Genomic DNA, 23237 nt, shown 5'->3' on the forward strand with positions numbered 1-23237 from the left:
CCCTGTAGTATGCGTTGGCCCTTCACCGTAATTCATTTATTTAAGTGAAGTGCTTGAGTTTAAATAAAATCCATGCACTTGATTAGAAAATAAAAAAAAAAAATTACATACATGCTTTTGTCATGGATACCTCTCGCTCTGGAGGGTCATTCTGATCAGTGAATCTCTTTTCTGGCTCCTACAGGTTAAGAAAGCCTACAGACAAAAGGCCCTGACTTGCCATCCAGATAAGAACCCAGATAATCCTAAAGCAGGTAAGATCAATCTGTGTGTATACAAACAGGTTCTCCCTGTCAGTCCCAGCTGCATGGATAACAGGGAGTGTTCATATTTGTTTGCTGTAGCACAGCTCTGCTTTTGCCCATAACCCATGGAAACATGTGCGCATCATGCAGTGTATCCACATCTGTTGGTGGGTAGGAAACTTGTTTAGCAGCACACGGCAACTGAGTCCTGAGGCTAAATGTACAGCTCAGATGGGAGCTGCATACAATTCTCATTTCTGTTCCTGGAAATCTCCCTGTAGATAGGAAAACTCTTTATCTCTATTCTAATGGAAAGTTGATATCCTGTTGTTTATGTTCTGGAAGTGCCTGTTATCAGGAGGTTGTATCCCTGTTAGATGCAAGTCACTGTATGTTGAGCAAAGTGGAGTTAAGTTGTGGGCAGGGTCCCTGCATTCTGCAGCAGCTTCACTTACATTCAGATGAATCAAACCTTAACTGTTTTAAATATGAAAATGAATGAATGCCATTGTTGGCTACAAATGTCCAACTCGGGATCCTTAAAATTCTAGTTTATTAGGCGGATTGAAACACTGTAATCATAAACCTTGGGGCTGGTCCCCACACACATGCACACACAGTAGCAGGCTACAGAGTCAGGTATACCTATCCTTCAAGCGCTGGAGTCTGTCGTTGAGGCTTCTTTCAGCGTAGTGTTATCTTCCAGAAGGGGGTTGCCGGCTGGTCCTTCTGACTGGACAGGTCGGGTGCTGGTCAAGTTGGAGATCAAAAGGGCGCCACTGAGGGTCACTTTTCACTGCCTTTTATCTGTCCGTGGCAGACTTTGGTGACTCCCCAGTTTTCAGGTTTGCCCAATCCAGGGGTCATTGACCCTCATGGGACTTCCCCCCCTCGGTGGCTACTGGACGGCATCTGTCAGCCCCAGGGGTCGTCTGCATGTACGTGCGGGTTTGGGAGTCCGTTGATGAATTTTGAATAGGGCTCTGGGAGCAGTTGATCTGGAGATACTCAGCCCAAAAGTTGGTCCCCAGCGTTGATCAACTCAGGCCAGGGCTTCTAGCCCTTGATCAGTTAGTTTAGAGATTTCCCGGTTGATACATTGTCTTCTATTGAGTTCTTCCCTTGGTTGATCTGCAGCTTCCCAGGTGTTAATTGCTGTGTGCTACCTTGTTACATATTCAATCACTGATTCACTCCCTCTTTCAGGGGCCCACCTGATACAGAGAAGGACAGTTTGATTCCTGCGCTTGTTAACATTGTTACAATGTATAACTTACTAAAACACATTTAGTTGAAAGTTGAAAGGTGAGGAGTATAAAATGTAAGCTACAAATGCCATGGCACACAAATAGATAAAAATACCAAACTACAAGGGGAGATACAAAATGCGCCCACACAAATTTTAAAACACAATTCCTTATCTTAAAGTGAAAGAGAGAGGAAGGAAGAAAAGGTAGAAAAAGAGAAACATATCCAGAGGGAAGAGCAAATGCAGGCAAGAGGAAAAGGGGGCTTTCTGCTACACCATGTGTGCCATAGCTCCTGCTCTTTGTCCAGATATTTAATTAAGCTAAATTTTAGCTTGCTGTGCCACAGACTTTTCAAACTGATAATTTTGGTGAAAAGGCTGTCACAGAGGAAATGGGGTTCAGTAAATGGGTGACAGGAAGACAGGCTTTCGACATACAAGTAGGCAAGAGAAGCAACCTGAGGTGGTGGGATAAGCACATCAGTTGGTTCCTTTAGGTAAAATGATCAGGAATTAAGAGAGTTAACAGTGTGAATACTTTCCTTTAGGTTTGACTGTTAATAACTCTTAAATATGATATTAAGTTTGATATGAAAGAGGTTTCTCACACTTTTTAATTCATCTAGTCAAGACTTGCATCATAATCAGGTGGTCTGGAAACTTTTATTTTTTCTTTTAAACAGAAGCTTTGTTAATCATGCATAGAACTAAATTCCAGATGCCCTTGTTGTCTGTCAGCCTATAAATTCTGTGGAGAGGCTATTATTTTCTCTCATATTCTCTAGAACCCTTGCATGAGGGTTACTTGTTCAGAGACTTATCCAGAAATCCTGTGAGCTGTTTACTTGGTTTTCTGTGTCTTAAATATTTTTTTTTTCCTCTCTATCCCTAGCGGAAGTCTTCCACCAGCTGTCTCAGGCTTTAACTGTACTAACCGATGCAGCAGCAAGGGTAAGGATGCCCATCTCTTGGTCATGCTGATATGTGCACATTGTTCATATCTGTTAGTGTACATGTCTAAGTGGAGAAATAATCGAAGTTGTCCTTTCTTTCCTGTCTCACATACTTTGCCCCCTTTATAACTCTGAGCCTCCAGGATTATCTGTTACATCCTGTGCATCTTTTTATAAGGAAGTTCCTTGTTTCCAGTATGGCTTTTTGGCCATCAGAGCTCAGATGAGGATAGACAGAAAACCTAGGCCAGTGTTTTGGGTCCCATCTGCTATGTATATATTTCCATCAGAAACAGTGTGCTGAGTAGAAGAGAACTCTGAAATATTATGTTTAAACTACGTGTCCTTGGCTAACAACAGCAAACAAAGTAGGCTTCGATTCAGAGACTGAATACCTGCAATTTCTTTTGATCCCCCAACTGCTGTCTCCACAGTCATGATTAGACTTATGAAGAACTGAGCAGTGAATTCTTTAATTTCAAGGTGCATTTCTCTTTACTATATATGAATCTTGTTCAGTTTCCCAAGAAAGTCTACAAAATCTAGTATAGGTGCACCAATATATCGGATTGGCACCGATAAAAGGGAAATATACGCTATTGGCTTTTTTTGTCGAGTTTAGCTGGTAATGTTCACCAATAAATATAATTAATTATGCCTTCTGGCCAGGGCCCCTAAACACCTCTGTTCCCTCTCACCCTCGGGGCCAGGGCCCTTGGATGCCTGGGTTCCCTCAGGAAATGGCAGGTTTCCCCTTGCAGGTAGGCAGCATTCCACCCTGCAAGGGATCCTGCTTTGGAGCTCCCAGGAGCGGGGCATGGGGCGCTGCATGCATGTGCACGGCCTCATGCATACACATAGCCAGGAATGCAGCCGGGCAGTGTGGAGAGCAGCTCCCTGCAGGTAAGTCTATGGAGGGAGGGGGTGTAGGTGGGTAGATCAAGACCCCCCCCCCCAGGGTGAGGGAGGGAGTGGGGCAGGGGCTGCTGCCCAGCCAGTTCAAGCACCCCCACTGCCATTGTTAAGCTCTGGGACGCTGATCCACTGGACAAGCTGCCTGCAGCTCTGTCCTACGCCCCGTCCTAGCTGGGCACTACCCCCTTCCCCTGCCCCATTCCCTCCCTCAAAATTCCACTTTACCCAAAGATCTGTCAAGACAGGGAAAAAAAAAAACTCGTCTCCTAGTCTAAAGTTAAATGAATACTCAGAGACATGCCTGACTTCACGTTGCATTGTGTGTCACTCAGTTCAGTTGGGATTTGCAATGTGTAATTTAAGCATGTGCATGACTCTGAGATGGATAAGGGCCTTACCTACCACTGAGATGCTATAAAGATTAATGGGCTAGGTTCTCAACTAACATAAATCAGCATAACTTCACTGCTCCCTGTAAAAGAGCCAGAGCTGTACCTGGTGCCATAAGAGCTATACTGTGTTATGTAACTGCTGAACCTGATATTTTTAGTGAAGAATTACAGGTGTCACCAATTAGACAATATCTTCTAAGTCAAGTCAAGCTATACATCCAGCTTGTGAGTAAAGTTATCCTATATATTAGACATTTTTAGTGTAAAACTTTGCTCTAAGCAAACTCCAATCTGTCACCGTCAGATGTAAATTAAATAATTATTCTGACTCATTTTGTGCCAGTGCCACCAATGGTTGCTTATAGCTGGCTCAGGAAACCAAAATGATCTCACTTCTAAAGGTGGGTCATGGTTTCTCTCAAAAATATTTTAGGATAATTCCTGGGTCTGGCACCCTTTACACTTCACCTTTCCATGCTACAACTTGAAGTGGTCGGTCCTATTTTGTTCTTCTGTTTTCTGAGTACCTGAGCTGACATCCAGTTTTTTTCATGAAAGCCCCCAGCACTAGGTGGAAAAAAGGTCTAGCTCCAGTTTTACAATGTCTCAGTAACTGTCATGCCTCACTTTCTCCCCAAGTTTTACAGCATGTCATCCTTTCTGCTGTTCCCTTAAACAGGCAGCATATGACAGAGTGAGAAAAGCGAAGAAGCAGGCAGCAGAAAGGACTCAAAAACTTGACGACAGAAGGAAAAAAGTGAAACTTGGTAGGAAAATTGACACTGCTCCCTTTTTCCATGGGGTAAAGTCTAAGACAGTGGGAGATATTTGCATTTCTTCCACCCCTAGAATTCCCTATTTCCTGTTAAACTTCTTTTCCCCATAGTGGCTGAACTCTTGTGTCATTCCTTGTGGAACTCCGGTTGTTCAGATTTCCCCCTGGGATCAACCCCTGCAAACAGCAGAAGGGGGATGGGGTGAAGCCTTTTTTGAGTTTTCATAGAATTATGGGATTGAAGAAGGGATCCTCAGGTCCTGTACTCCAACCTCCTAAACACATGGGACTTGTTTTGCTGAATTAATGATGCAAGTTGCTCATTGCTGAACCTGGATGTAGATGGGAGGTTGGGACTACCCTTCAGGAAGAGAGTTGAGGGCAGGAACAATAAGAACAGCCAAGTCTAGGCAGAGAGTTTTGGCTCCTGGTGACATGTCACTTGGCTTTGTAGACCACTGTGGCAATAACTGGAAATGTTTTTTGCAGACCTTGAAGCCCGGGAACGAGAAGCCCAAGCTCGTGTAAGCGAAGAGGAAGAGCTCCAAATAACCAGAACATTAGAGCAAGAGGTAATGGGAACCATTTGTGGGTTGATCCACTCCTAGCAGAAATGTGGGCAAGACCCTTTGGGCAGATAGCCATGATGATGAGCTTAGACTTGGATTGTCAAGCTCAGAGGGTAGTAATCAATGAACTGTCTAGGTGGCAGCCAGTCTCAAGTGGAGTGCCCCAGGGGTTGGTCTTGGGGCCAGTTTTGTTCAATATCTTCATCAACAGCTTGGATGATGGGACAGAGTGCACCCTCAGCAAGTTTGCAGATGACATCAAGCTGGGGAAGTAGAAGATATCCTGGAAGGTAGGGCTAGGTTTCGGAGAGACCTCAACAAATTGGAGGATTTGACCAAAATAAATTTCATGAGGTTCAATATGGAGAAGTGCAAAGTGCTGCACTTAGGATGGAACAATCCCATGCACCAATACAGGCTGGGGACTGACTGGCTGGGCAGCAACTCTGCAGAAAAGGACCTGGGGCTTACAGTGGACAGTAAGCTGAATATGAGCCAACAGTGTGTCCTTGTTGCCAAGAAAGCTTACAGCTACTGACCTGCGTGTGTTGCCAGCAGATTGAGGGAAGTGATTTTCCCCCTTTATTTGGCACTGGTGAGATGACATCTGGCATATTATGTCCAGTTTTGGGCCCCCCTACTACAGAAAGGATGTGGACAAATTGGACAGAGTCTGATGGAGGGCAATGAATATGTTTAGGGTGTTGGGGCACATGACTTAAAAGGAGAGGCTGAGGGAACTGGGCTTATTTAGTCTGGAGAAGAAGACTAAGAGGGAATTTAATAGCAGCCTTAAACTACCTGGAGGGTGGTTCCAAAGAGGATGGAGCTAGACTGTTCTCAGTGGTGGCAGTGACAGAACAAGAAGCAATGGTCTTAAGTTGCAGCAAGGGAAGTTGAGGTTAGATGTAAGGAGGAACTGTCTCAAGGACAGTAGTAAAGCACTGGAACAAGTTACCCAGAGTGGTTGTGAAACCTCCATCCTTGGAGGTTTATAAGACCTGGGATCTAGTTGGGGCTGGTCCGGTCCTGCTTTGAGCAGGGGGTTGAACTGGATGTCCAACCCCTGGACCCCTGAGGTTCCTTCCTACCCTAATTTTCTATGGTTCTATAAATTTGCATGAAGTATGGCTTAGTGCAAAGCTTTGGGAATAAGCGATTCTGTGAGCCCATAGGAAGAGGGGTGTCTATGTGAGATAATCCTGGCCTCAGATGTTTGGGGAGGGAGTCTTAGCGGAGCCCTCAGTGGAAAAGGGGTAAAAAGGGTTAATGGTTTAGATTTCACTTACCATGGGGTAAAAACAGAATTGCTGGTTGTCTGTGTGCTCTCACCCTGACCTACAGGCAATATAAGTTACAGGTAAGTTACATTGATATAACTGGCTCACATGTACACCTTATTTGTTCACTTTGTCTTGGCTACAGATCATACGTCTGCGTGAAGAGGGCTCCAGGCAGTTAGAAGAGCAGCAGAGGCTCATTCAGGAACAGATCCGGCTTGAGAGAGAGCGAGTCCAAGGTATGGGCAGATGAGATTGGAGCCTTTGTCCAAACCAAATGCTTCACAAGCCCCCAAATTTTCATGAGTTAACATGCAGGGGCACCACTCCCTACTCATTAAACACCCACATCTCAGCTTCCTGTATGGCACCCTGGTGAGAATTGCATGTGGAGGCAGGTGGTACTAATAGTCCTGCTGAAATGCCTCCCACATGAGCTTGATGATCCAGTGCAGTGGAGGAGGGGAAATAAAGTTCTTTGCCATCTTCTGCACCCCACCTCCTTTCCATTTTCTGGGAATGCAAATACATTCTTTATGACACTTTGAACCTGGATGTCCCCAAAGGGGCTCCCTGCTGTAGAGCTTGGAAGATAGTCTAAAGTGGGATATGAATCAGTTACAGGCATTCACCCTCTCCATTCTGGTCCTGCACAGTTTAAGCAACCAGGAGAGCAGCTCTAGTTTGCCAGGGGGTTAGGAAACTAGTTACTTATGAAAGCCACCACTACTCCTCAGAAGTGATGTGTAGTGTCTGTCACCTAGAGAGGCTCAACTTATGGAAGGTCAGTTATATAAACTGCAGTCACAGGTGTGCCTGGGACTTACTTCTCTGATCTCTCATATGCAGGTGTTTGTTCCTCCCCCACATACATGCACATACTCTCACATGCAACAGGAAATCAGCAAAGTTTTAAGTTCAAGACTTCACTCCTGAGCTTCTTTCCCTATCTCTTGCACTGCTGTCTGAGATAAGAAAGTTTATGTGCTTAAAGTGGTCAGCCCCTAAATATTCATGGCACCTTGGGTACTGTAAGTAGTTCCCTTATGCACCAATAACTGAATGTAACAGTGCCAGTGCTCCTGGGGCAGCCCTGATGCCCCTTAGTGATCATGCGGCTCCTGTTTGACTCTAGTTCTAAGGTACCCTCCCTTCTCTCCTGCCTGCCATATCTTGATTAATTGATTTTTTTTTTTTATTTTTTTTTTAAGGGAAGCTGCTCAAGGGTTCTTGAGTGAGCTTCAAACTATCTTCCTACCAGCAAATCCCTCTCAGATGTTTCAGGTCCCAACCCCGTCCTCATAGTTGGCCCTCCTGGCCTATACATACCAACCAGGGTACCTGTTGCCTTATGGGCTGTTCACAGCTCTGGCCTCCCCTACAGCCATGCCCATGTCTCACAGTTGTTGCTCAGCACACGTTCAGTTCTATTCCTTGTAGAGACCTCAGCCCCCTTGGCTTTAGCCTCTTTTGTCTGGCTGCAAGTCTCCAGCCCTGACCCACTGCTCTGGGTCTGGCTGTCTCAGCCTCAGCCCTGTCAGTCGACAGTGTCTCTGGCCCTTGGGTTTCTCACTCTGAGCCTTTGGCTGTAGAATTTGCTCTTCTGGGGCTTCTGGGACCCTGTTCCTGGTCTCTGCCCCTCTTGGCTGATCTTGCCTCTCCTGGGCTACCAGTCCCTGACCCTAGCTCTAGCCCCTCCAAGGCTATGAGTTCACCCATCTTGGGGTAGAGTCCCTGGTCCTGGCTTTTGTCCTGCTTGGGCACTGGCCCTGGCCCTGTCTCTACTACACTCACAATTTGAATCCCACCCCCTGGCTGAGCTTAAGGTAGTCACATGCTTCTCGGGCATGGCCAGGACCTCCACCTCCTCAGTAGTCCCAAACCCAAACCACCAGTCAAAACTCAAACAGAAAAACATAGGCACTCTGCCTCTAACATAACTGTTAGTCTGCTGGCCATCTCCTAAACTCTCTCTTCATTCTGGGTCTCAGTCCCCTACCAGCCCTCAGCTCCTTGCTTGGTGAGTCTCAGTCAGTCATCTAGCCAGCCAGCTTGCAGCAGAGCTCCTTACCCTTCAGCATCTGAGGCTAGACTACCTGCCCTGGGTTTGTCTCCCAGGCCCTGCCCCTTTCCAGGCAGGTGACTCCCCTGGGCAGTCTGCAGGTGTACCCTGATTAGGCTTACTTACTGATCTCAAGGGTAGCCTGCTGCTGCTTGTCTAGCCATTTTAGCAGTGCCTTGTCTGCTCTGCTGGGTTCTGCTTTACAGAACTGTTACGGAGTGGCTAGCACTGCAGTAGGCACTCTGCTGCCCATGCAGGCTCTGCTTTATTGTACTGCTGCAGCATAGTTCATTTTGCAATAGGCACGCCTCGCCTGTAAATCCCTGGGGACCTGTTATCCTTCAGCCCATGATAGGTAGCTTTCCCAACCTGAGGGTCCCCCTGCTGTGGTTTATTCTTTAAAGTAACAGGAGCTCTAGGCTCCCTGTTACACTGAGTTTTGTCCACATCCCTTGTGCTGCCTCCTTATATAGTCTTGAATCTTCCACCTGAACCATATACCTGTAAAGCAATTCCTTGCTTACTTCTTTAACATTCTGTCCCCTGGGCTCAAAGTACAGTGCTGTGTATGATTCAGAAAATACTGCTTTGATCTGAATGAGTTAGACCATTCCCAGATTGAGAGGGAAATTTACTAGGGAGATTGCTGGGCCCCTTACTTCATGCCCCTTCCATTCTAGCAGGGGATAGATTCAGTTCTCTTTATCCTGCACAGCAATGATTGATCTTGTATGGAAGGAAAAAATATAAACACTGGAAGTCAGGTGAGCTAATTTCTCTTCCATGATCCACCAGAAGCTTCTTGTGCTTTGTTATTACCACTTTACAGATGGGAAATTGAGAGGAGATGGTCAGAGATTAAGGTGAAAATAAGGGGAAATTAAGAGCAAGGTGTTGCTGGCATAACTCTGCACAACAGATATTCCCAATCAACGTTAGTTTTAATTTTGTTTTCCATATTTTCACAATTACTTCATAGTGAAGCTTCAATTATGTGGAGCTGTTGTAGGAGCACAGGCTCCTACACTGCCTGTATTTGTCTTTGTGACATCTGGTTTTGATCAAGGCAAGTATGGGCAACAAGATATAAAAAATGCTGGCAGCTACCAGCATCTGGTTGATGGTAGGGGCCCTTCTTATGGTAGTGAGCCATTCTCAGCAACAGTAGAAGACTGTAGAGGTGAAGAGTGCCCCCACAGTTCCTTGACAGAATGGCTAGTACAATGTCCATATGTTCTGACATGTTGTGTGGTGTTTCTGTTTGCCCTTATGTTATACAACTCTTTTTTTTTCCTCTTTCTAGGCAAACAAGAAGGGAATGGAGCAGAAGGCAAAGTGACTCCCAAACTCAAAGTAAGACATTCCTTAAAAATCAGGCCAGGTGAGAAAACTGGCTACTAGCCTTTGCCATATTGGAAACCAATGGGCACTTGCTTCCAGAAGGAGCATCTCAGCTTTTTTCCAAACCAGGGACATCTCCAGTCTGGGAAAGAGCTGATATTCTCTGCCTAGTGCTCTTGATGCTGATAGATGGTTTCAGTTAGCTTTCCTCTTAAAAAAAGAAAAAAAAGTCCTTTCCCCACTTTTTTCCCCCTGCTGTTTGACATAGAAACCGGTAGGTCTGAGCTTGGAATTCTGGTGGCTGTGCTTCAGGCACTGCAAACATCTCATTACCTGGAGAAAAATAATTTCAGGTGCTGTATAGTGTGACCTCTTTCACTGGGAGTTATTTCTCCCTTCCCTGCTGTATAAGTTTTTTCCCTTTAATTTGCGTGTTCTATCAGCATCATTGAGTGCAGTTGTCATTGGCAGGCTGTGGCTTATTCTGCAGCCTACAACAGCTGTATGCAGAGTGCACTGAAGTAGACAAAATTAACTTCCAACTCCTTTTCCCAGCTAAGATGGAAATGCAAGAAAGATGATGAGACAAAGGGTGGATATTCAGAAGAAGTTCTCCTGCGAATCCTGCAGAAGGTCCTGTTCTGAGATGCTCTTTTCTACCGCTTGACTTTCCCCCAACCGTGATGCTGTAAGAAAGGGCAGAAAATTCTGGTGGCACTTACATATATAACCAGAGTAGCTCTAATTGTTCCTCCTTGTGTACCTTTCTCCCTCTCACACCACTTATAAAGGCTGTCATTATAGATTTGTCAACTGAACTGTGCCCAGGCTCACATTCATACACTTTTCCCTACAGTGGTTCTGGCTTCTTTGGTAACCATGTATAAAGATTAGAATTAGGATTTATTTTCCCCTTCACTTAAACATTTAGTAGTAGCTGCTGTTGGGAGGTGAATTACAGGACTAGATGGGCATGTGTAATTTGGTTAATTCTGGTTTACAATCTTTATTTTCCCCTGAGTCGTGATGGTATAGACTGACCTGCCAGGAGCTATGAATTCTCAGCCAAGCAGCCCTCCTACTCCACTGCCCTGCAATGCATCTTGTCAGGAGCAGTGAGTGTACCTCTGACCTACCTCATAGTTATATTCATACATTTCTTAAAATGACTCTTGGTGGGGGAGCTGATATCTTATCCTGGCCCTTATCCCTGACAGTTAGAGCTCCTCCGTCAGTCTGCATAAAGACATGCTTGAACTGGAGCAGCTGTAGCTTTTGGTCATGTTTCACAGCGATGTGTCTTGCTTCTCAGCTGGATTTGCAATAGCCCTGTCTTTTCTTATTGATTCTAACAGTATGGTGAAGTGCTCAATTTGGTGATCTCAAGTAAGAAGACTGGGAGTGCGGTTGTGGAATTTGTGTCAGTTAAGGCTGCTGTAAGTTGAGCAGAAGACCTCAGGTTTACACTCTTGGGAAGCTTGGAGGTGGGCAATAGGATATGGATGCTCTTACTACTGCTATAACCAGTCAAGTAATGGCGGTTATACTTTAGTGCATTATGTTTACAGTCAAGACAGTGCAGAAACATATCACTGGAGTCTAGGGTTAATGGGAGCAGAAATCCTAAAACCTAATTTCCAGTTCACTTATACATTTAGTAGTAGCTACTATTAGGAGGTGGATTACAGGACTAGAGGGGCATGTGTAATCTGGTTAATTCCGGTTTAAAATCTTTATTTTCCCTACTGACCTGCCAGGAGCTGTGAATTCTCAGCCAAGCAGCCCTCCTACTCTAATATACACAGCATGAGGACTGGGTCTATTCTTTTATTCCTTAGATCAAAACAAGTATATATTCTCTTTATCAAATGCACTGATTGTCATAAATCCTCTCCCTGTTTGATACTGGTGTGGACTTCCTGTAAGGATACTATAGCATCTGTGGATCAGTTATTCTCAGTTTAGTGCTCTATATGGCCTAGATTTTGGGTTGAAACTGAAAAAGTGAGTTTAGAACGAATGGTGTCTGAAATTCAGATAGTGATGGGCAAATGTTCTCATTGATAGGAAATGGCAGTGAAGAATGAAGCTGGTCTGATAAATAATCCTCTAAAAATCTCCTGGCTAGAGGGCCAGCCACAGAACAATCCCAACACCACGTTTCCTGGAAGTACTAATCAGCCTTGGACTTCCCAGGTAAGGAGAATGCAGGCCATTTACTGTTAAACCTACTTGGATAGCAACACCAATGAAGTTTAAAAGGTGAAGTACTCTTTTTTACTCGTCACATAGTAACTTCAGCCAGGAGAGGTTGTAGAGGCAAATAGCATGACCAGGTTCTACAAGGGATTAGACCAGTGTGTGGAGGATAGATTCATTAATAGCTATTAAACAAAACTTAACAATCCTTATATCTAAACTAATGAGGATGGATGTTTGGGAGGGTATGGCAGGGGATAGATTACTCTAGACATGCCTTGTTCATAACTTTTCCTTCCAAAGTAGGGGTGACTAACCTGCAGCACATGTGCCCCAAGTGTCATGGAAAGTCTCTCTGTGTAGCACACACCAGATTGGGTAGGAGAAAAAAGAGGAAGGGGATCAAAGTGGTACTCGAGCTGAATTTGAGGCATGCCTGCCAGAAAGATTGGTTCCCAATGCCCTGAAGCATCTACTACTGCCACTGTCAGATAGAGGATATGGGGTTAGATGCACCATTGGTTTAACCCAGTGTGGCACTTATTTTTCTTACAGTGTTTAATGTGTGATAAAATATGTTCATTCCCAAAAGAGTTTAATAAGAAAGTCCTAGTTAGGGGCCTTGGAGACCTGGACAGACACATGCATACCCTGCACTGATTTACATTGGTTTTGGGCAATGATATAAATTGCACTGGTATTAGGAACAGGCAGAAATGCAGCTACTGTTCTCTGAACAGTGGCAGAGAAGTAGGTAACAATCTGTCTGCCTTCTGCAGACAGCTACTCCAGGATGGAAGCAGACAGGAAAAAAGTCAGTATAATTTATGCCAGTAGCGTTTCCTGAGATTCTTTCAGGAGTTACACTACACTGGACTGGGTGAAGTTACCTGCTTTGGTGATGTGCACGTCTATCCACTACCCTTTTACACTGGTATAATGCCAGTTATGTCAGCGTAAAAGTTTTCTCTATCTCAGCCTGTACTTCCTAGTTGGCCTTTGGAATGTCTTGCTGACCCAGTAGCCTTTTGCTGAAACATCTCTTCCCTGAGGAAGTACAAAATGTGGCACAAACTGCTCAAATGACTTTATCTTTCTCTGTTTTCCTCCTCCTGACTGAGAAGTGCAGACATTCTGTGTTTAGCCTAGAGCCTCTGAACTCCCTTTTTTGTGACTTTATTTTAACTGATCTATTCTAACATACGCTCCCTAACCCTGGACATCCTTAGGCTGACTGCAGCTTACTGTGAGTTTGCCAGAAGGCCTTCAGAACGTGTCTAGGGAGGTTGGTTCACCAGGTTGTAGGGAATGCTGGGCTCATGCACTGGTGAAATTGAAACCTAAGGACCAGCTGCTTGTTAAAGTCTAGAGACTGGAGAAATGAAATAACAGCAGTACCTACATAGATTATCTTGATGATAAGATTCATACGCTGGCATGTCCTCTCCACCATCCATCCCCTTGTTGCTACTATAGCCAGCAGCTCAGCAAGGACATATGGGTTAAGGAACTGTAGGTTGGATGAATGGACTGTAAGGTGGATAGAAAACTGGCTGGAGCATTTGGCTTAGAGGGTAATAATCAATGGCTCGATGTCTAGTTGGCACCCGGTATCAAGTGGAGTGCCCCAGGGGTCGGTCCTGAGGCTGGTTTTGTTCAATGTCTTCATCAACGACCTGGAAGAAGACAAAGAGTGCATCCTTGGGAAGTTTGCAGATGACACCAAGTTGGAGGGGGGAGTAGTAGATACACTGGAGGGTAGGGCTAGTATTCAGAGTGACCTAGACAAATTGGAGGATTAGGCCAAAAGAAATCTCATGAGGTTCAACAAGGACAAACACAAAGTTCTGCACTTAGCACAGAACAGTCTCATGTACCAGTACAGGCTGGGGGCTGACTGGCTGGGCAGCAGCTCTGCAGAAGAGGACCTGGGGGTTACAGTGGACAGTAAGCTGAATGAGCCAGCAGCATGCCCTTGTTGCCAAGAAGGCTAATGGCATACTGGGCTGCATTGGTAGGTTTGTTGCCAGTAGGTCCAGGGAGGTGATTATTGCCCTCTATTCAGCACTGGTGAGGCCACATCAGGAGTACTGTGTTCAGTTTTGGGCCCCCACTACAGAAAGGATGTGGACAGATTGGAGAGTCCAGCAGGGGGCAACAAAAATGGTTGGGGGCTGGGGACATGTGACTTTTGGGGAGAGGCTGAGGGAACTGGGCATATTTAGTCTAGAAAAGAGAAGACTGAGAGGGGATTTAATAGCAGCCTTCAACTACCTGAAGGGGGTTGAAAAGAGGATGGAGCTAGAGTGTTCTCAGTGGTGGCAGATGACAGAAAAAGGAGCAACAGTCTCAAGTTGCAGCAAGGGAAGTTTAGGTTAGATATTAGGAAGAATTATCTCACTAGAAGAGTAGTAAAACCTGGAACAGGTTTCTCAGAGAGGTGGTGCAATCTCAGGGGTTTGGACTAAACCTCCTGAGGTCCCCTTCCAACCCTAATTTTGGGACTTGGGGGTCATGATTGACCACAAGATGAACATGAGCCATCAGTGTGATGCTGCAGCTAGTAAAGTGAGCAAAATGCTGGCTTGCATCCATAGATGCTTCTCAAGCAAATCCCAGGACATCATTCTCCCGTTGTACTCGGCTTTGATGAGGCCGCAGCTGGAGTACTGTGTCCAGTTTTGGGCTCCACAATTCAAAAAGGATGTGGAGAAGCTTGAGAGAGTCCAGAGGAGTGCCACGCGCATGATCAAAGGTCTGGAAAACAGACCTTATGATGAGAGGCTGAGAGCTATGGGACTCTTTAGCCTAGACAAGCGCAAGCTCAGGGGTGATCTGGTGTCTGCCTATAAATTTATAAGGGGTGCTCACTAGGGTCTAGGGGAATGTCTGTTCACCAGAGCGCCCTAAGGGATGACATGGTCAAACGGTCACAAACTCCTCCATGACCGTTTCAGGCTAGACATACGGAAGAACTTCTTTACTGTCCAAGCCCCCAAGGTCTGGAATAGACTGCTGCCGGAGGTGGTTCAAGCACCTACTTCGAACGCCTTCAAGAGACAATTGGATGTTTATCTTGCTGGGATCCTATGACCCCTTCTGACTTCCTGCCCCTGAGGCAGGGGGCTGGACTCGAAGATCTTCCAAGGTCCGTTCCAGCCCTAATGTCTATCAAATTTTCTCTGATTCTGTGACTGTGGAGGCTTGTGATAATGCAGCGGGATGTTTGGGAGAGAAATCCATCTAGAATCTGATTGAAAATGGGACACACGCAAGATGATCGTTAACTCTGCTATACCCTGTTAATTTCGCTGAACCAGGGATGTCAAACTCGCTTGTCCCCTGAGGCTGGATCCAGCCCACAGAGTTTCTTGGGAGCCAGATCCAGACCCACTTCTAGTGGTGATGGTTGGGATGAGTAGTGTCAGAGAGCTGTGGGGACTAATGCAGCCATGACTCGCCTCCTCCCGCCCCCCTTCCCCATCAGCACATGTCCCTAACAGGCTCTGTGTCCTAAATTTCAGCAGTGGGTCCCATTCCCAAATTCATGCCCCTTCTAGGATTCCTGCAAGCCACATGACACTGTTCTGCAAACCAGATCTGGGCTGTGGGCTGTATGTTTGACACCCCTGCCCTAAATAATCCCTGTGCGCTTGTTGTTGTGCTACAGTAGCAGTATTCCAAACTCAGTCCCTAGTGGTGAGAACAAGAAACCTGGTTTCTATTTCTGACTCTGCTTGAGGTTGTGCAGCAAGTCAGTGGCAGTCACGCAATCTCCCTCTGCTTACATTCCCCACTGTGCAAGATGGGGACCATAGCCACCCTGTAAATACTATGAAATGCAAAAGTAAACAGTGCCACATAAGGGCATTGTAAGGTACAGTGTGTTTAGTTCTGCAGACCCTTGCATGTCTGGTTCAGATGGTGACACCTTAGCCACCCCTGAGGGATGGGTTGAAGTGCTGCAAGCTCCTCTGCCATTGAGTTCAGATCTGACATAGTCTTTAAATTTCATGTAACCCATCTTCATTTGGAGGTCAAAACCAAGCCCTAATGAATTAGTCAGTGCCAAGAGTGATTCTGCCTCACACTGCCTGTGCTCTCAACCCCCATTTTAGTGGGTGCTTAGAAACCAGCCTTGGGTATATTTAGCAGCTGAATATTTTTGGCAGTTTCCAAGGCTGTTTGATCTTTCCCAACCAATGTAAGGAGGAATGTAGGGGGGATTGCAGAGGGTATCGCCTAGCCACCACCCCAAGTTTTTCAGGCTGGGGTGTGTGCTTGGTATATATGCATCTGCCTGTGATAAGCAGAGTGGCTTCTCTGCCTGGCTGCAGGCTTATGCAGGAGCAGAGTTGAGAGGTTGGGAATGTACAGTGTAGAGCTGGCTTGAGTTCCATGCACTGCAGAGTCTTTTGGGGTGGCCAGCAGTAGTCAGCCTACTAGATCTCAGCATCCCCCTTGGAGGCACAAGAGCAAGAACTAATGGCCCAGCTAGGAGCTCATTCATTGCATAAGAGGTCATTGATTCAACTGCTGCTTGATATGATAATGCGTTCTTGGCTCTAGCAGATTCCCTTGTGAAAGCCCTGACTTGTGACTGAGTTTTTCTTGGCTTGTTTTCACGACAAAAGGCTTGTTAGCATGAAACTACAGCATCTGTCTGCTGCATCAGATTAACGCAGCTGCACAGAAAGGCGGGGCAAGCCAAAGCAGTCTATGGTATTCCTGGTGCATGGAGGCAGGAGAGTTGCTTCTGCATGGAGTCCCACCAGTAGGGGTACAGGTCCACTGTTAAAGTGGGGAGGGCTTGGGATCTACTAATTAAAAGATAATCAGTCATGCATGCAGTGACCTTTCCATTTGACACATTCCTCCAGTCCACTGTCATTGCTGGTAACATCTGCCATCACTCTGATAACATTGCTCTCCTCTTGCTTTCCAGGCTTGAAGCCATGAGGTACTCTCCAATTCCTTTCTTTTCTACTCCTTGCCTATGCAGCACCTCCCAGATCCTGCTGTTTTCTTTTAACATGTCCAGGATCTGGAACTATATTTCTTGGCTGCTCACTGACTTCACTCTTTCCCCTCAGCTCTCCTTCCTCTCCAGTCCATCCAAAATGCAGTTTCTGAAAGAGCTTCTTTTTCTGCTGCCCCAGCCACCCCTACTTCATCTTTCATCATTGACTCCATATCATCCTTCCCATCTTATATTAAGTTCAGGGTTCTCAGTTTTAAGTTCTTCAGCTCCACCTATATCTTATTCTCTTCAGTCTGCCCTCACTCTTCTACCACTCCCCTTGGCTACTTCATGCTTTTAATTCACCCATACACCTAGATAAGCTTTCCACTTCCTGTAAATGAAGCTACCTGTATACTCTCCTTCAGAATGCTGTTGAAAAGCCACAGCACTTTGGTGATTGTACACTTGCTATTTTTTCTGCTTTGAAACAGCTTGTGGTTCTGGACTGTTAGCTGCTAAGGGCAGGAAGTTTTTGTCTGACATTGCAGCAGCACTGAATATTTTAGTACTGAATGAGTGATTTGCAGCAAACGCAGCATGCGAAGCTCCCTCCTAGCAAGGTTGTCTCTGGGAGCTTTCTACCAGCTCATTGGCCTTCCACTGGTAGCTAGATATCCAGCAATTCTATTGTACAGGTGCTGAGCACAGCTTTCTCTCTGACACTGTTCTGTACCCTAGATAGGCTGCTGCCACTTTAATTGTGGTGCCAGTGTTTTAGCAACTGGACCCCCTAGTATAGCCACAGCTCAGCTAGCAGGAGTTTTTCTGCCACCAGATCTGTATTAGTTATTCAAAGGACAAACTGTAGGGAGAAGATGCCCTCTGCCAGCAGAGCTGCTTGTGCCCTGGTGTTTTGCTGCCCCAGCTACGTGACTACAGGGTGTGAACTCTACTCATTGCAGCCATCAGTTCTAAGGGCAGAACTCTGTCATATAGATGAGAGCTAAGCTCCTTAGTGTTGCATGGCTTTTACATTTACTGAGATGAGAGCTATTTGCACCTTCTTTGAGATGGTTTGCCCAAAGGCTTAATGCCTCAGATGCCTTTTATTAATGACCCCTAGAAAAAAGGCACCACTAGTCAGTGATAAGAATTACTGCAGAATTTTTGTGGCAGCACCATTTTGATTAGAACTAGGCACTTACCCAAATTGTTCTAAGCCTTGATGCCAGGCTTGGCAACAGCTTGGTATCTCAGATGGGCAGCAGTGTTCTTTCAGGGGGTTTAGTAAAAGGTCTAGCATCTGAGTGATGTTCTCAGTGCTGTGGTTGGAGAAGGATGTCACAGCTGCTGCAGTTCTAGTCTTTCCTGTCAGGAGCTGCAGAACAAATTGGAGCTATGGAGTCATCTTGCTGGAGGGGGTTAAGGGACCAAGGAGCACTAGACCTGGAGCAATTGATTACCATATATGAGCCGTGCTCTTTGATTAAAAAAAAAAGCAAAGACACATTTAGAACAGATACATTTATTCTCGCATATATCTTTACAGCTGATTAGTCAGAACAAGCTCCAGAAAGCAATATCTACAGAAGCTCCTTCTCCTGCTAGCAAGATGGAGAATTTGCTGATCCTATATTAGGAGTCTTTCTGGCTGCTTACCTGTTTTCAGTGACAAGGTGACTATGAATGCCCATCGCACTAGAGCTATTGGGAAAGAAACCCACCAGAAAAAGGAACATCCTTAATCTTCATTTCTAGGATCTCCGCTTGTGATATGGGTTAAACACTCCAGTTTCTCTCTTCGGACAGGTTCTCAATTCCTCAGCTATAGCTTTGAAATGTGGGAGCTGCCTTCCCATCCAGACTGTCCAGTAACCCATGAACCATGCATGTTCCGTCCACCTTGATTCCCACACCTTCTGTAGTCTCAATTATGTTCCAAAAATAGTAAGTCTCTGTGTTGCCAAGTAAAGTGGTTTCTTTTACCAGGATGAGGTGCGTGATAAACAGCAGGAGAAAAATTTCTAGAGTAGTCTGGTGAATGGAAATGCTTCTCTTTATTCCAGCAGGTGGTTGGGTGACTGACAGCTCTGTAAGAAAGGACAGGAGCAGCCTGTGGTGGGTAAGGCAGGACAATAAGACAAACCCTCAGAGTAAGGGATACAATGGTATCCCTTCCTCTGTTAGGGCTAAAAAACTGTCAGTCCTGCTGATTAACTCAATAAATGAAATGGCAGGTGCTTTCAAATAGTGTAATCTCTGGGATTCTGTTTCCTGAGGGTCTGCAGCACATCCTCAAGGAGTGATAGCCCCAAGTCCACTTTGAAGGAAAAGAAGGGGTCAGACGGATCATAAAGAGGTGAGCCAGTCTGGGAGCCTCTCTCAGCAGTCCCCCAGTCTGTAGCCTGGTCCTTGTGGATGTGAGCCTGTTGCGTTTGAGTAGCTTTGTGGTACTGATGGTTGGCACTGGAAAAGGAGACGTCTTTAGAGGGGGAATCTGTGTGGTCGATTATGTTGGGGCAGCTGGAACTGTCCAGGTACAGCCGGGGAGGCTTGGGAGGTGCCTGTGCCTTGGCAAGGTTTTGCTCACTCTGGCATGACAAGTATTCCGATTTGTCCTTCAGGTCCCTTAGTTCCCTCTTATGGTACTGCCCATCGTTGTCAATTGTGTTGCTATTCTGATTCAAGATGATGACTTGATTTCCCAGCTTTTTATGCCTCCTGAGTGAAAAACGCTTGAAGAACGTTGAGGATTTAATGGATCCTCTCCGCCAAGTATCCATGGTGAGATGAGGAAAGGAAGATCAGTCTCAGGACTCTAATGGCACGATTAGTGAAAACTCAGTCAGGAACAGTCTCCTACCTTCAACTCTGGTAGCTGGAAGGAAAAGAAATCAAAAGAGGCTGGTATTATAGGAAATACAAATTCATCCCTACCACATCCCTATGGTAAGGTGTCGCTAGCCCATTTTGTTTATATGGAAATCTACCTTTTTAGTATAGAAGGGAATATGAGATCTGTGTGTATTGATCTGTGCTGCAGATCTTAACTAATGAAGAGCAGTAAGTGGAGGTAGTCACAATGAGAGCAAATTCACCCAACATCTAGAACAAAAGGGCACTTAATGCCATGGTAACCAGGCACTTTCATGGTGAAAGGCACAATACAAAAACTGCACTAGGTGGATAGGAAGGGGATTCATTAGCCCATTCACACAGGACAGTGAAAGAAATAGTCTGAGAGGAATTTGAAATGAGCAAACATTAGAAAAAATGAATTTAGAAGAGGGACTTACCTTGTATTGGAGCAGGGCAGAGTTAGGCAGGTAGAAAGGAGAGGTAGCTGAAGCACTTAGTACAGAGAACCACACCAGACGCTGCTTGTATGTTGGGAGCAGCAACTCCAGGCAGGGCTAAGTTGGTTTGGAAACGGCTGTTAAAATCCACCAAATCTCTTTCTCTTCATCTCTCTCTTCTCTTCCGTCTCTTGTCACTGCTTCCCAGGCTGCAGTTCCTTGTGCATATGTATTTGTTTTGAGCCAAACCCTTGCTGAGTCAGCCACGTCAGAAACTGGGTTTTACACTATTGGTAATTGCCAGGATTGCAGGAAGTAGGTGTGTAGAATGGTGAAGCATCAGCCCACACTGCCTGAGGAGAAGGCAAGATTCCTGAGAGGCACTTGAATTGAGGGACCTGTCAACATGATTTTTTCCCCCCTCAGCAGCACTTTGATTCTCCCTCTATAGCTCTACCTAAAGATATTTCTGACAGAGCTGGCTGTGTCACTGAGATCCACAGATGGAGGGGAAGGGTTGTGCCTCTTATTTTTAACACTAGAATGCGAGGTAGAGATAAACACATTCTGGTATTGGTGACTCACATGCAAGAGCCTCGTGCTGGCTAATTAATCAAGCCAGGCAGATGGCAAAAAGGAATCTGTGCTCATTGGAGAAGGGCTTCAGGTTTAGCTGGAAAGCATCCTAGTTCATCTGCAGACAGTTCATTTTATTTGGCCCAAGTATGGCCTGTCTTGGGTATTAACTACATCCTTGCTGTTGTCTCATGGTATCAGTTATTAATATATATAGTTGCTAAGATACTACCTACAGTGTAACATCCTCCAAGCTTCCCATTCTGAGAGTTCAGTTAGTTCTGTATCCTCCTGGTATCTCGTATTATCCCTCAGCTAGAGGAGCCTCCTTCCTGGGATACGATGGTGAATTCACACCTGCTGACTTCCTTGCAGGTGCCTAGTTTTGCTTTAAGAGGCTTTTCATGCCTCACTGTCATAGCCACATTCAATATTGGTTTGGACAGCTTTGAATATATCTGATAAATGTGAAATTTGCTCTCTTCATTTTCAGTTTTTCTTTTTGGTCAGGAAGGCTTTTTACCTTTTGAGCATCAAGTGAAGAAGACAAGTGTCTCAAAGCTTTGCAGTATCTTGAATAAACCTTGAAGTGAGGGGGGGCATATTCATACTAAAAATTCTGCAGTGAACCTTGGATTAAATACTGAGGCTTGAGGTATCATCACTAGAGTGGTTCCTCACTGTTAATACCAATGTGTTTTTGTCAGAAAAGCAAAGGATTCTCAAACACATGGGAGCAGATCTGGCAGGTGCTAATTTTATACAGCCACTTCTGAGTAAACGCACTTTAGGGAGGCTTACATTTTACAGTGGTTTTTGGTTCTGTAACTGGCAAGATACATGCAAGACTGCACCAGAGTTTTAATTACATGGTATGCTTGGCATCAGATGCTAATGATGCTATAGAACTTGAACAAGTTACCCAGTGTGCTTTTATTGTACTTGGACAGTATTTGAAATGGCAAGAGTTTAATTCTTGCGGGAAGGCTGTCTCAGAAATTCAGTAAAAGAAGAGTGTCTTTTAGCATACCAGATTTACTTTGAAATGGTTTGTACTACTGTGACCAAGAACAATAAATCTAGGATTAGCAGTAAAAACTTGAGTGAAGAACAGAAAACAGATATCACTGAAAAATGCTATTAATTCAGAATACCTTACATCTGAAGTTGTTTTCCTTTGCTTGAAGGAAACCAAGAGAGAAGATTCCTTCATTTAGTCCCTTTGTATATTAGACAGTATGTTATACATGACTTTCAGTTGGTTGTGTGAATCTTCTGTGTAGAAGAACCCCATAAACTTAGGAAAATGGAGCAAGGGGCAGGCATAAATATTGACCAGATAAAGTCAACCATGCCCCTTTAAGACACCAGCACAATGTGCCAGCCTAGTGCATTGTTTCTTTCTGTTTGTTTAAAAGTGTTGCAGTGGTTGTGAATTTGCTGAATTCCAGTGTGTGTAAGTCCTTCCTCACATTTGGCAGAATGCAATGCAAGCTTCTCTATGCTACCCCAAGCCTTGCCTTGACATGGTGGGACACGCTGTAGAACCTGGGAGGGGAGGACGGGAAGAGGGAAGGGAAGGGAAGGAAAAGGAATTAATCTCCATACGCTGTTCCAGCCTTTTCTCTGCTGCTGCTGCCAGTGAGGATATCTATCATAGTGCAGACACTTGTCTGTTGGCTACTTCCAGTAGCAAATTTCTCTTCTAACCTGATGTGGTGCATAGCTCTGTTAGTCTATTGCCCTAGTGGTGCTGGAATAACAGCTGTAGACCTTTCCATTCAAAATGTCATAGGGGTGTCTCATGGAGTAATGAGGAGGATTTCTGGGAATCATAAGCCTGGGATATAGGATGGTTTTGACCACCTGGGTCCTCTCACGCTCTCATTCTGTAGGGTTCCGTGCTCTCGGAGCGGGATTACGAAAGCTTGGTGATGATGCGGATGCGCCAAGCAGCTGAGAGACAGCACCTGATTGAGCAGCTCCAGCGGGAAGATGAAGAAGAGTCTCATACCTAGCATGGAGAAGTAGTTCCCTGCCCCTGCCCCCCACCCCATTCCACCTTCTTCCTCCCAACCCCTACCCTTCGTTAAAAAAAATTGTTCTCTTAATTTAAATCAATAAACCTTGTTTTTTAAGAAAAATGGCTATAGGAATCTTTTCTTGGGGCAGGGCTGAAGGCATACTATCTTTCAAGTCTGCACAGCTCTCACATAATTTCTTCCCTTATTAGGAAAAGGCAGAACAGATGTCATAGTCTTTTTTTTTTTTTTATGGCAGCTGCACCATAGCTGAGGACCTAATTTCTGAGGGGTGCCAGCTCAAAGGACTCCAAGACATTGTGGCTGCTTGAGGCCTATCAAGATTAGGTCTGGGAATTTCACATGGGAGGTAAGAGTGTTTTAGGTAACTTTTTCACTGA

At 45.3% G+C, this 23237-nt stretch overlaps 2 protein-coding genes across 2 annotated transcripts in view; one reads left to right on the top strand and one right to left on the bottom strand.

Annotated features, from left to right (window-relative positions):
- Positions 1 to 23237, top strand: part of DNAJC17 (DnaJ heat shock protein family (Hsp40) member C17) — a 38147-nt gene that overhangs the window by 6862 nt on the left and 8048 nt on the right. Inside the window, exons 2-11 of the mRNA XM_006270347.4 lie at positions 185 to 254; positions 2387 to 2445; positions 4434 to 4521; positions 5019 to 5101; positions 6524 to 6617; positions 9744 to 9793; positions 10337 to 10414; positions 11137 to 11217; positions 11849 to 11977; positions 22711 to 23206. Coding sequence (XP_006270409.1) covers positions 185 to 254; positions 2387 to 2445; positions 4434 to 4521; positions 5019 to 5101; positions 6524 to 6617; positions 9744 to 9793; positions 10337 to 10414; positions 11137 to 11217; positions 11849 to 11977; positions 22711 to 22833 — 855 coding nt within the window. The 3' untranslated portion in view covers positions 22834 to 23206. The remainder of the gene's footprint in view (positions 1 to 184; positions 255 to 2386; positions 2446 to 4433; positions 4522 to 5018; positions 5102 to 6523; positions 6618 to 9743; positions 9794 to 10336; positions 10415 to 11136; positions 11218 to 11848; positions 11978 to 22710; positions 23207 to 23237) is intronic.
- On the bottom strand, positions 18453 to 22715 carry C2H15orf62 (chromosome 2 C15orf62 homolog). Its single transcript, XM_006270346.4, has 2 exons — positions 20240 to 22715; positions 18453 to 19821 (listed from the first exon to the last, which is right to left on the bottom strand). The coding sequence occupies exon 2, from the start codon at positions 19724 to 19726 to the stop codon at positions 19187 to 19189; it is 540 nt and encodes a 179-aa protein (XP_006270408.1). The 5' UTR covers positions 19727 to 19821; positions 20240 to 22715; the 3' UTR covers positions 18453 to 19186.

Source organism: Alligator mississippiensis, chromosome 2 (assembly GCF_030867095.1).
Source record: "Alligator mississippiensis isolate rAllMis1 chromosome 2, rAllMis1, whole genome shotgun sequence".
Taxonomy (NCBI): Eukaryota; Metazoa; Chordata; order Crocodylia; family Alligatoridae; genus Alligator; species Alligator mississippiensis.